At 34.5% G+C, this 13,327-nt stretch overlaps 1 protein-coding gene across 12 annotated transcripts in view; it reads left to right on the forward strand.

The window, feature by feature from the left end:
• The window catches only part of STXBP5 (syntaxin binding protein 5), a 114,403-nt gene that overhangs the window by 93,704 nt on the left and 7,372 nt on the right, over window positions 1–13,327 (forward strand). For 8 of the 12 annotated variants that reach the window (XM_080588492.1, XM_080588503.1, XM_080588496.1 and 5 more), the window contains 5 exons: window positions 1,903–1,953; window positions 6,701–6,940; window positions 7,871–8,240; window positions 10,951–11,116; window positions 11,887–11,998. In XM_080588492.1, the coding sequence (XP_080444618.1) occupies window positions 1,903–1,953; window positions 6,701–6,940; window positions 7,871–8,240; window positions 10,951–11,116; window positions 11,887–11,998 (939 nt within the window). The remainder of the gene's footprint in view (window positions 1–1,902; window positions 1,954–6,700; window positions 6,941–7,870; window positions 8,241–10,950; window positions 11,117–11,886; window positions 11,999–13,327) is intronic. The other 4 variants (XM_080588497.1, XM_080588501.1, XM_080588494.1 and 1 more) reach the window with 1 other exon arrangement.

Here is a 13,327-nt window from a genome sequence, read left to right on the forward strand (position 1 = left end):
ATTGACTCATAGAATCTGACATACGAACCTGTATTTTGTATGACCTGTTGCCTAATATCTTGGTTTTTGCCATTTTTCCGGAGTTGTTAAACACTTCGATTTGAGAAGCCAAAAGTGACCACTCTAGTTTTCAATATGATTAAATAAACTAATCATTACTGATATTCACACATGGTAAAAGCTGTGAAAAGCCAAAACCAGCTCAGTTTTTCTGTGTGCATGCTTCAGCTTTTGTTCAGTATCTCAGCTTTTTATGATTTACATGTCCAAAACAGAAGACAAGTCTTATGATGAGGAACACCTGTCTTATAATTCCCAATTCCGGATGAGGTTCCGTGTTCTTGCACCAAGCTGATGCAATTTCAGACTGACAGCAGAAAAAAGGGCTCATGGTCACTAGCGCAGTGTACCACAGTTTTCCATATGTATAGCTGAGCAGTGATCTGAAACAAGAATTAGTCTTACTAAAAACAACCTCTGGCAGAAACTTCTTGAAGATGAACTTTGGCCTCATCATTAAGCCAGGCAGATGCCAATGCAAGGCTGTGAGGATAGAAAACATTTAGGTGCAGTACCCTTTTCCACTTCAGCCTGCACTAAAGTAAGTTAAAATAACTAGCATTGTGGTCTGAGTTCAATTTAATTTGAACAGGACATACTTTGTAACAATGACATGTGAAGGAAATGAGAAGATCATTTCTGGAGTCTTACTCTCAAATTTTTATGATGTATGACAGGAATAAAACTGTTCAGCCATTCAGATAACTAGCATTTGTAATATTGATGAGCATAATTGATGATACAGTGAAGTACTTCTCCTTTTGAAGGAGTGGAAGTAACTTTAAATCATGCACTCTTCTTCAGGACATGTAGCAAACAATGATTTCTGTTAAAAAAAGGATAATTAGAATAAGCGAACTCCAGAGAGTTTAACAGAGAGAAGCTGCAAGATTCAATCTGCCTAATGATGGGTATCCAACATCTACTTTAGGTGGAGAAGTGTTACCCTTAAAAGACAATGAAGAACTAAATGATATATCAAAATTCAGGCATGTGGCTGAGAAATTCAAATTCTAGCCCTGGTCTAGAAGTTGAACTACATCAAAATTATTCTTTCTACTAATTGTTAAAAGAAGGATGAAGGATGTATGGCTACAAGTCTACTAGTGACTATTACTTTATCAATGTTTGTTAGCATAATACTGTATTTTAAATAGGCCATAAGATTTCTGGTCCTACAAATAGAATTCTCTAAGTCAGTGATGATTTTAAGCTCTATTTTTCACATGACCAGTACTGTTGAAATTTGACTTTTTTGAATGTTGCATTTGTATGCTGCTGATCATATATAATTATTCTTTGTAATTTATTTCTTCTAAGATTGCTGATTACATCTCAGATTACTAGCTTATTTTACACATGTGCTCTTACCCCTTACATTTTAGAGTAATTAAAATTTCATCTGTTTTCTTTTTTAAAGTATCTCAGGTGTGATCAGGAAGTAGGGCAGAAGAAGAGTGGAGGGGTTGTTAAATTTTTGAAAATTTCAGTGTATATTCTTGCAGTAACTGAGTCTACATTATCTTCTCTTACCCAAAGAGATAAAATTTGAGTTTGAGCCAAAGCAAAATTCATCCAATCCATCAAGTTCATTCAGAAATCTAAGGGGAAATGAAGTTGGGCAAGAGTAATAAAATGCTGCGTTTGAAGACCGCGGTATCTTCCATGTTCTACTTTGCACCCTTCACTTGTGAAAGTCGGGCTCTGCTTTAATAGAAATCCTGTTAAGTACTGCAGTTAATGTAATGAACAATAATTTATTAAATGTTTGGAAAGAGGCAAATAAAGGCCAGCAGAATCATGTTTATTCTTTTTAAAAAAAAGATATACTTCACTTTTCAGCAAAGATGTCCAGGAAGCTAAGTTTGCCAACTGAGTTAAAGCCTGATTTAGGTAAGTTTACATAGTTGATTTTATTTTTATTGAAACTGTTTTGCAGAGTGTGCATACATTAAAGAGTCCTTACTTATGTAAACTATCATGACTGAGTTGCATTATCTGAAGTATAGAACTAAAATTTTAATTCCACTCTCTTTGGGGGATCTCAGGCACAAAATGTCATTGCTGTCATCGTAAGGTAAGCCTGCAAATTTTGTACATGGCTTATCACGTTTTTGTCATAATTTTTAGGCATCTGTCACTCCTACTTCCACAATAGTGCTATGATAGAACAAGTGTTGAATAAGCAGGTAATTTATTGTAAGGAAAATTGCTTGCCTGTTTAAAACCATCTGATATATTTTAAATTGAAAAATACAGTATCTTGGGAACAACAGGATATGTTGAGGTCTGCTCAACAAATAGTTGGATGCATTTTTACAAATGGTAATTGTCTTGTGACCACTCTCCATAAATGAAAATAACATACAGCTGTTTGCTGGGTAGATGGTCACTCTGAGAATTTCAATTTTCTTGAAAAAGTACAATACCTTTTTACATAATAAGCAATTAAGTTGTGAAGTTTGTAATGCTGAAGGTTTTGCATAACTAAAACAACATACAAATGAATAGTTTGGTTTTTTTTTAAGAGCTTTTTCATCAAAAGTTGACTGCCAGCTTGTAGATCAGATCCAGCTCCCCAGCCTTTTAGAGAAAAAGATGATCAGGGACAGCTGTAGACCTACAGCAGTAGATGTAGCCTGTATAGGAAAGCTGCCTTCTGTCTGCTACAGCTCTTTTCCCCTCTTGCAGCAGAATCCCTTGTATAACCCCAACAGAAAACAGATCAGGATCAGACTGTCAGCTGCAGAACTGTGTATTTGACAACCCTTGCTATCAGCAAGGGAAGAATTGATGGCACTGGAATATCCTGAAACTCAAGAGTTAGACCACCCTGATTTACATTACAGCTTGCTCTGCTCAGATAAATGTGAAGCTGGAAGAAACCCTCAGAAATCCTTTAATCCATTGCTATGGCAAGGATCCAGGTGTCTGGCAGTTTAACCTCTCATTCATGAGCCTCCAATAAATAAGTTTCTAGAAAAATACCAGAAAAAGTTTGTGTTTTATAGCCAGTTAAACAAATTTCCTGTTATTCAAACAATATTCAAACGATACTCCCTGCTTCCATATTAACTTAGTTTTTCTTCTTGTCCTTTCCACAAGGAACATGGATAGCTATGGTTCTGTTTCTCTTTGCTAGGCCATTTTTTATGCTGTTGAAAGCTGTCATCACATTGCTAATCTTCATTTTTGCAGATAGGTTTAGGTTTGTTTTTGTTTTTAAAGTTGCGTTGTCTAAGTCTAGGATGGCTTCTGTTAATTGCCTCTGGATGAGTTTTTCCTCATCTTTCTAAGGCTCTTCTGTGTAGAACTAGAATGATTTAACCATGGCATTGTTGGCAGTAAGGAACACAAAAATTTGGTTTGTCTTTTCATTGTGTGTTTGTTCTTCCTTACTACTTTATCAGACTTTGCAAACTGGAACACATTTACACTTAAATATTATCAAATTCATTCTATTCCTACTGTTGTTTTTACTTGAAATTCTTCAATAGCAGTAAGTACATAGATATTTTTTTTTTAATTGAAGCAGGGAGAAAAAAGAATGCTAAAACTCAGTATTTTCTAATGCTAAAATTGTCAGCATTTTCTACGTGATTTAATATTTGCTGTTCTAATGAAATAACGGAGCTTTTTTGGTCAACTCCCTTCTGGTGTATTTCTTTACTACTTAGTTGTAATGGTCTTTGGTTTTGCTTGACTTTACCCTATGTGTAGCTATCTGCACCTATACACCTCATTTTGTTCTGTATAAAAGTCTTAAAATTTCAGGTCTGTAAATAACTTTCTTAGGCAATGAGATGTCTGTTTTTATTCGACTTACCATCTTTTCTTCTAGTGGAATAGTTTTTGCATAGGGTTCTTCAGTGACTCTCAGCTTGCTTGTATTTTTTTGTCACTTATGTGACCGTATGTACTGGATCTAGGAGACACCTCTGAAATGTCTTTCTCACAAGTTTATTATCCATATTTTCTTTCATTTTCTTCCATGGCTTCTTGAACCATGATCACATTTACTCTTTCATGGTTGTGCTCTTTCAAAATACTTTTCTGTCTCTAAATCTTTGACTTACTCCCCTTTCTCTCTAAGTAGCCAAAACAAAATGTGCTTCTATATTTATCTTCCAATTCCTAAAATAGAAATCATCTTAAGCATACTGTAGTCTGCATTATACCATCGCTTTTCAACGTTGTAACCCAGATGATTAAGGTACCATTACCACTCGGTCCTACTCTGTGGTTTGGTTGCTTAGAAGAGGCTCATCTTTCCTTCCTTCTGATGAAATGGTTTTGTAGTCACACTATTGTAACTTCCTCTTCATTCAAAACTAATCTACTAAGAAATTAGATTCTTGCCTGACTTCAGGATAAAGAATATGCACTAATGCAGTTAAATCTTTCACTCCCAGTTCTCTTTGAATGAGTTGTCCACTCTCTACAATGTCTGTATTGTTTGGCTAGTTAATCTTTGTGTTTCCCTGTCCATTCCAATACTTCTGGAATTTGTACACATGCTTTTCAAATGTTCAACCAGCTGCAACTGAAGAAAAGTACATTTTATGCCTGTTGCAGTAATTGTATCTTTCTCAGGAAGAGGAGAAGGATCTTTCCTGAAATAAGGAGTATAGAAAGTATGTTCTCAAATCTTTAGTCAAAGGGGTATAATTAATGAAACCACATGTAGTCCCACGTTCTAGTGAGATGCCAGGATTTGAGTTATCTTTTATTCATGCAGATGGTTTACAGTTGGTTTGCGTTTTTAAATTCTGAATGTACCAAGATATTCCAGCTTTTTTTGGCCTTAATTTGGTTTACAGAATATTTATGCTTTTTTTTGCAAATATGTATTTTAATGTCAGCAAAATTCGAATGTATGATTATATTCAGAGTGATTAATCTGTTAGAGTTGGAACAAAAAAACAAAAAGCCAATAAATATTTAAGCTTGAAGGAACAAGCATTGTAAGAGGTTATGGTCATTAAAAAAAATATAAAACGACTTTCATCATTTTACACTGGATTTGATGTTTTTCCTAGGCAATGTTTTTAAATGTGAAAACTTGAGATGTCAGCATATGAGTGGTTGACCTAGTTTCTTTTTATGATTGATGTTTTACATTTGAATTAAATAAAATAAAAACAAGGCAGGACAATAATTTTTCTATCCTTGTTGGAATGAGACAAATGTCTCCTGAGAGTTTCACTGTTTATATTGTCTAGATGCCTGTATTTTGTCAGCTGAAATCTAGTTTGTAAGATTTTTCAAATGCATGTTGGATGTTCTTTGTAGAAAAGTTGCAATTATTTAATGAAATTAGCATATTGATGCTTCTAGTGAGTATGCAGTTAAACGTTGCTTTTTAGCTCATAATCCTGCTTAAGAAATGTTCCGTGCTCCACCTGAAGACCTAAAATAATAACTTAGTTTTAGGAAGTCATGATATAAATAAAGTGCACCAGACTTTACTGATAAGTGTTGTCTCATGCTAAAATTGTGGAACGATGCATTGAGAAAGTAAAGCATTAATTTGGAGTGCACAGATAACTTCAGACATGCTGATGTATTAAGTATCACCACAGGTACAGACAGTACACAGCTAGAATAGAGCAGCATGGTTTGTTTGAATTTTTTTGTTAATATGAGAATTCACCGTCTGTTACAAGAACCGTATTTGCCAAGCAAAAAGACTAAGACAACCTGATGAAAACTGTTACTGCCATATTGTACTTTATTCAAAAAGGAGATCTTCAGCTTTTCATAGCAGTGCCAAATGGCATTTGGTAGCGTTTGATGTTTCTCTTACTAAAAGTTCAGGTGTGTGCAAATGGCCTATGAAAACTCCTTCATGCAGTTTCCTGAAGTGGGACAATATTGTAAGTCATTACAGGTTGTGTAATCATGATGTCTGGTTGTGCCTGTCCTTCTTAAACTAAAATAGTTGAATCTTAAAAAAAAAAAAAAAAAAAATCATTAAGCTGTTTGTCATGGAAACCATTTTTTATCTGATCAATGAGCTAATTGACAGGTTTTTTTAATTTTACTTTTTTATTTTTTTAAGGACTCCTGTTGTTTAATGATAACTTTTACTCTTTGTCTCAAGAAGGCAGAAATGTCCAATATGCTTTATCAGGGTGTGTAGTGACAGGTCAAGGGGTAACAGTTTCAAACTAAAAAAGAGCAGGTTTAGATTTGATACTAGTAAGAAAGAAGTAGTGAGACACGGGAGCAAGTTGCCCAGAGAAGGTGTGGATGTTCCAACCCTAGAGGTGTTCAAGGCCAGGCTGGACGGGGCTTTGAGCAACCTGGTCTAGAAGGAGGTGTCCCTGCCCCTGACAGGGGGATTGGAAGAAGATGGTCTTTAAAGTCCCTCCCAACCCAAACCATTCTGTGATAAGTCATTCATGGCAATTACTTAATCACTACCTCTGCAAAGAAAGATTGGGTGCTTTGTTCGAAATAGAATCAAAAAGAAATACGATTAAGGAAGAATCACGGTAGAAATATAATTAAGGAAGAATAAAGTAGTAATAAAAAGCAGTAGTATGATACATATACTAAAGAACAAAACTAAAAGATTATCTCAATTTTCTTAATTCCTGCATTTTGCTCTTTCTAATTAATACCTATCTGTTTTCAGATGTCAAAGACAACTCTTTCAGTCGATCCAGGAGTTCTAGTGTAACTAGCATTGATAAAGAGTCACGCGAGGCAATTTCAGCTCTTCATTTTTGTGAGACTTTCACAAGAAAAGCCGATACGTCACCTTCCCCGTGCTTGTGGGTTGGGACCACCCTGGGTACAGTGCTTGTCATTGTACTGAACCTACCCCCAGGAGGAGAGCAAAGACTTCTTCAGCCAGTAATTGTTTCTCCTAGTGGTGAGTAGAAAGCAGAGTACAGCCTAAAGATACTTGGATAAATATTGCTGTTGTTTCTCATGCTTTTATTTTATTATATTAAGAAACTATTTTTCTCAGTTATGGAGTAATTGGAAATATATACTTCATTGATCTAGCTAATAAGGTTAACAATATAGATTGATTACTTTTATTACCAGAATTTTAATGCTCCAAAGTTGAATATATAATGTCATAATATTAAAAGAAAAAAATCAAAGTATATCTGTTGAGAAAAGTAGACTTTCTCATTTTAATGTAGTGGATGGCAACAGTTAAACAGAGATAGTAGAGAATGTGTATTTTGTTTTTGGTTTTTTTTTGGTGCTATGGTAGGAAACTCAGTTCTACTGAATCATGGAAAAAATAAATAAAAATTAAGGGCTGTCTATTTTAATGGTTTAAATACTAATTATGAAGTATTCTTGTGATTTAATGAGATCTTGTTTTACTGATACACAGCAACTGATTTTGTTGTAATGATGTCTTAATAATGGTTTTCAGAATGTTGCCTAAATAAAGATAAACACTGAATAATGTACTGTTAGGCATAGATTTAGCTTTCCTACTACAACTTCATTGCAGAACACGATGCATGTTTGTAAAGTTTGTTACAAATGTGCATTCCAGCTCCATTCTTTTAATAAATAAATACATTACCATTGATGTTAATGGAGTATATTCAGACACTTAAATTTTGAAAACTGGTTTAACATTTTATTGAATAGGTATGTGAACTTGCATGTGCTTCATTGGTTTTCAGATTAATGCCCAAAGGTTTTACTTCTGTTTTCTTTAGGCAAGTCTAAGTTCTTGTTTAGCTTTCATTCTGCTAACTTCATAAAGGAATATTTTGTATTTAAAATTCAACTTAGAACTGTTTTAGAAATCTTCTCAACTTCTATTTCTTAGGAACCATCCTGAGGCTAAAAGGGGCAATTTTGAGAATGGCTTTTCTGGATACCACAGGATCTTTAGTCTCACCAGCACATGAACCCTGGAGAGAACACAATGTTCCTGAAGATAAAGATGAAAAAGATAAATTGAAAAAGCGACGACCTGTTTCAGTGTCCCCCTCTTCCTCTCAGGAAATCAGTGAAAACCAATATGCAGTGATATGTTCTGAAAAGCAAGCAAAAGTTATCTCACTGCCATCCCAGAACTGTATTTATAAGCAAAACATAACAGAGACTTCTTTTGTTCTTCGTGGAGATATAGTGTCATTGAGTAACAGTATCTGCCTTGCATGTTTCTGTGCCAATGGACATATTATGACTTTTAGGTAAGACTTGCTTGATAGAAAGATATACATACATATATATAAATAAAAAATGAGTCTTAAGTTAGATAAAACTCAATAGTTTATTTTTTCAGAAGAATATCAATAAAATAAATGTACATTCACTTCAGCGTTGATGAACCTCTAACATCTGGGCCAGGATACCTTTGATTATATATTCCTATTATTTATCACTAACTCAAGTTACACTAATTCAACAAATAATTGTAAGTCCTTGAACTCATGAAGATTGTCTCAAATGTGAGCTTACTCCTGGATGGGGGAAACTGCTCTAAGTTAGACCTTTAGCTAATCATAGCTCTGCATATTTTTGGTGCAGTTGTTACAGTTCTGTTTGCTTCTCAGTCATGTCTTGAGCTTACTATTTTGTTGTGTAGCTTGCTCATGTCTCAAAGGCCTTAAACTCAGGCTATAAAGGTGAAATTGATGACAGTTGTAGTATAGAAAAATAATCTAAATTAAGAGGTTTAAGTTATTAATTTAAACGTGTAAAAGTAATGTTTGAAGGTACTTATGTCACGTTTGTAACCTTTACCTGTCTTTTCTCTTGAATATTTGCAAATGCTGTTTTATTCTGAGTAGGGGTAGGGGGGAAAAAGACTGTATATACCTATATCCTTGCACCTACATTTTATTCGTGGCTAATGGTAAGATGAATGTGGAATATGGCACTCAAAATTCTGTCAGTAAAATTCCTAAAAGATCATTTTAGAAGTTGCAAATATCAAGCACTAAGCTTGGGAAGTTCTATAAAAAGATGTTCACTTCTTCAGGGAGCTGCTAGGAATAAAACTAAAGCTGTTTCATATCATAATTTAAAAAGTTTGTCTTGATTTTTAAGTCTGTTGGTAACTCTGTTGATCTATACCCCAGTATACATTCTAAACATCTCTAGAAAATGCTGTTCACCTTGCTTGTCTGCAGGGCAAGTACTGTTTTTTCCGTAATTGCAGCTGAATTTGGTAATGTTCACATTCCATATATTCAAACAAATCCTGTTTTTTTCAGGATCAACTTTATTTTCTAGTGAACTTTGCATTGAGAAGTAGGTGCTAAATTATAGATACTGAATTGTTATGATGTGTAGATAAGTTGAACTCCCAGGGATCAGCTCCTATGACAACCTTGCCCTGACATGACTTTTTGTCATGAGTTTATTTAGAACAACATGAATTTATTTCAGGAATAGTTATTTCTGGTGGTAGCTACACTTGTTTGCCAAGGGAGTCGGACCTATCAAAGAGGAAACTTCATAAGCATGAAATTGCTGCCATTTGCGTAAAGTTGTCAGAGTATCGTCATGCCCAAGATGCCCAATGCCTATCTACAGATATAAATTTAGATAAGACCATTCTGCTACAGGTTTGTTTAATACTCTGAAAATGCTGTCATTAACGTCATGCTTGTCCTATGTGACCTAATATTGTCGTGATTTCTCTCAAAGCTGTAAGGATTATTTGATGCTTCCAGCAGTCTGAGGCAAAGCAGTTCCCTCTTACTAACTCAATCTAGGAATATTCCTATTTTACATACAAGCAGGGTAGATGTGTCATTGCTGGATGATGTGCTTAAAAGAAAATATTTCTTTTTAATTCTTAATATGACTATGGAGGAAAGTTCTACAGGTATCTACTCTCCTTCCTTTTGTTTGTCAGTTTCCTGCTATTGGACAACGCATAGTCTGTAAAATGCAAGGTTAACACTTAGAAATTTCAGTATCATGCTAAAGGCGGGGGGGGGAGGGGAGGGGAACGACACTTGTTGCTATCACTATATTTTTTCTTTATCATTAGTTTCAGCTTCACTTTGTCCTGCTTTCTTAAGTCTTTAGAACTAGTAATCTTACGCAGATATTATCTGCAGCAGAAGCTGCTTAATATGTGGTTGATGGATTTTTAGTTAACATTTTGTGTAAATTCTGTTTGTACAGAAATTTCACAAGTAATATTTTTGAGGTAGGGGTTCATTTTGGGTTATATTTATTAAGACATAAGGCATCCGTGCATTTAGTGTTTCTTTGAGGGAGAGGAATGTTTGGTAGCTTGAGCATTATTACAGCATGAATGCATTGCATCTGTTCTTCAGTAGCCTGATACAGTAAGTACTGCAGTTCCATATGCAGAAACAGAAAATATAAGCTAAGCAAAACTTTGATTTAAGAGGATTTCCTTTTAAATATACAGTCAGGGAAAAAAAGGCAGGCATAAATTCACAAAATTATTGTTTGAGATTACTGAATTCTGTTATTCTTTGAAAGCACTCCCCCTGCATATTTTCCTGCGTTAAGTGAACAATTCTTTCAGACCTGTGGTTTTATTCGAGAAAATCTTCATCTGAAAGAAGAGGCAGGGTATTTAATTGTATATGAAAGAAAAAAAAATAAGCAGGTATTAAAATATTTCATTAGTAATTACTGAATAGTACTTTAAGTGTACCTTTGACTTATATACTCAGAGTATCATTTAAATGATTCTTTCAAATGCAGCTGTTGCAGATGTCTGTTTCTCTTTTTGAGGTGCTAACTGGAAGATTGCATAGTTCTGTTTTGAAATTGTTCTTCACTGCATTAAATGATATCCTGTATATGCTGTACTTATTCAGATAGTGAGGAGGAAAATAATGTGCTTTAAAAATGAGCCATTTGATCAATAATAGATAATCCTGCTACATTTGCTTTTTTTTATTCTTTAAGTTTGCCAAGTTTAAGGCCACTGTTGGATGTGTATTACCTGCCACTCACCAATATGCGAATAGCCAGGACATTCTGCTTCACCAATAATGGACAAGCACTCTATCTTGTCTCACCGACTGAAATACAGAGGCTCACCTACAGTCAAGAAACATGTGAAAATCTCCAGGTAATTAATAAAACCAAATTTACTGTCTTCTAACATGGCTATCCTCCGAGTCTCTATTTTAAATTCACAGTGCTTACAGTAATTAAATTTCTCATAAAGCTGTGCTTCAGCTATCATGCTCTGATTTTTCTCATTGTAGAGTCAAATTCAGGATGAATTTCCCCCACTCTTACATTGCACTGTTTCATCCATACTCTTGTATGAAACAGTTTCGTCCATGTTTAACATATGCACAACTCTTGGTCAAATGATGCTGGTGGAGGTGCGTGCAGACTTAAGTGGAGATTGCTAACTTAAGATACTTGAAGGAAATTATTATGTTGCAGCGGTATTAACAATTTCAACAGATTCACTACAATGCTTCAGCTTCGAAGTTGTTTAGAATACAGATATAGCAGAAATACATTATGCAAGTTCTGTTTTGCAACCTGTGGATATGAGCATTTGTAGATACAGTTTCAACAGAACAAGATCAGAAGTATTGCCCAAGTTGAGAAGAAAATACAGCTTTACTCAAATACATTTCTTTGCAAATATTCTTGAGCTATAAGCTTGCAACTATCTGAACAGATGGTCTGGACAGATTTCCTAATATGTTTTTATTTTTTATTTCCTAAGTAGCAGTGACTACCTACTGCAAAGGCAGATGTCTATTAAAACACATTTGTTTTGAAATTCAGATCCATGAAATCAATGTCTGAAGTGACAGAATATTTCATTAATTTGCGTGTGAAATGATGTATGCCTTGTTGTATCTCTTTATTGAAAAGGAAATGTTGGGTGAGCTCTTCACTCCTGTAGAAACACCAGAAGCACCAAATAGGGGTTTCTTTAAAGGCCTGTTCGGAGGTGGGGCACAGTCACTTGACAGAGAAGAACTGTGTAAGTTTTTAATATTCTTTATTTTTCTGTTATTTCCACCCAAGGAAGCCAGTGATCCTTGAGAAATGTTTTGACTGTGTTAATAGGACACTACATTTGCAAAGAGGAAACTGAGAAAGGGAACGACAAGAAATAAATTTTCATAGCTTTACATGTTGCACACCTTACCAACAAGATCAGAAAATGTTACTGTTTTCTCACAGACTGCTTTACCTTATTTATTCAAGATTGGATGATAAGACAGCAAAAGGGACAACTGATCTCATATTTATTCATTTTAAGTCTATAGCACTGTCCATAATTCTCTTAATGCTGGTAAACTGAAAGAGACTGGTTCTGGAGAGCACTACGTTTGAACAGTAAGAAAACTGAAACTATTCTACTTCAATTCACCTACTAGATTTTTTTCTTCATTTGGCTTGTGCCTCAGAAATGAGAGAGGGGACACCACTGTATTATACTTGATTGTCCTATGAATAGAGGACTGAATTAAGTTCACATTTGGCCAAAATTTTATTGCATTTTGTCATTACTTCTTGATTACATATTTATTACTCTTTTATTGTGGTTGTATGCAGCATTTTAATATATTTAAAGGAAATAAAATCTACTTAGTCATAGATTTGCTAGTTGAAACATCATTTTATGCAAGTTTATTGGTAAGTAGAACTGTTTGCTTTTCAGTGTGAAATGTTGCTGTTAAATCAGACAGGGCTCCCTGACAAACTTTTCTATTATAAGTTCTTTTGATCTATCCAGTAAAAATTAATGCTTACTCCTTTGCCTGTATATTTTGAACATGCGTGTGTATTTATAAATAAAAAATATTGAGAGGTGTTTTCCAATTTAAAAATGTCATTTGTAGTTATGTACACATAATAATTTGAAAGGTTGATCAAGTATTCTATTAGAGAAACTCGCACATAGAAATTACACATTTAATTAGCATGACTGGAACATGGGAAAACTACCAGTTCATGACAACAGAAAAGCATACTTATAACTTTAGAAGGTATCATTTTACATCATTTGAAGTTTCCACAATTTTGCACTGACTCCTCTGACCTATTTTTAAGGAGATCTCAAGTGGTTTTTATAACTATCTCTGGCTTTGTGGTTTTCAATAGAAAATGCCTTTTTGGCTCAAATTGTCAGAATAAAAATGCTGAATAGGGAAAAAATCCAAATGAATTGTAGCCTGATAGTGAGTTCAATGACAACTAAGACATCTGAAAACATCTTCAGAATAGTAATACTTAACATGAGGATCACTGCAGAATCTGTCTGCAATAAGTGAAATGGTTTTCTGTATGTTCCTCAAGAATCAAA

This window comes from Anser brachyrhynchus (assembly GCF_964034855.1).
Source record: "Anser brachyrhynchus genome assembly, chromosome: 3".
Lineage (NCBI taxonomy): Eukaryota > Metazoa > Chordata > Aves > Anseriformes > Anatidae > Anser > Anser brachyrhynchus.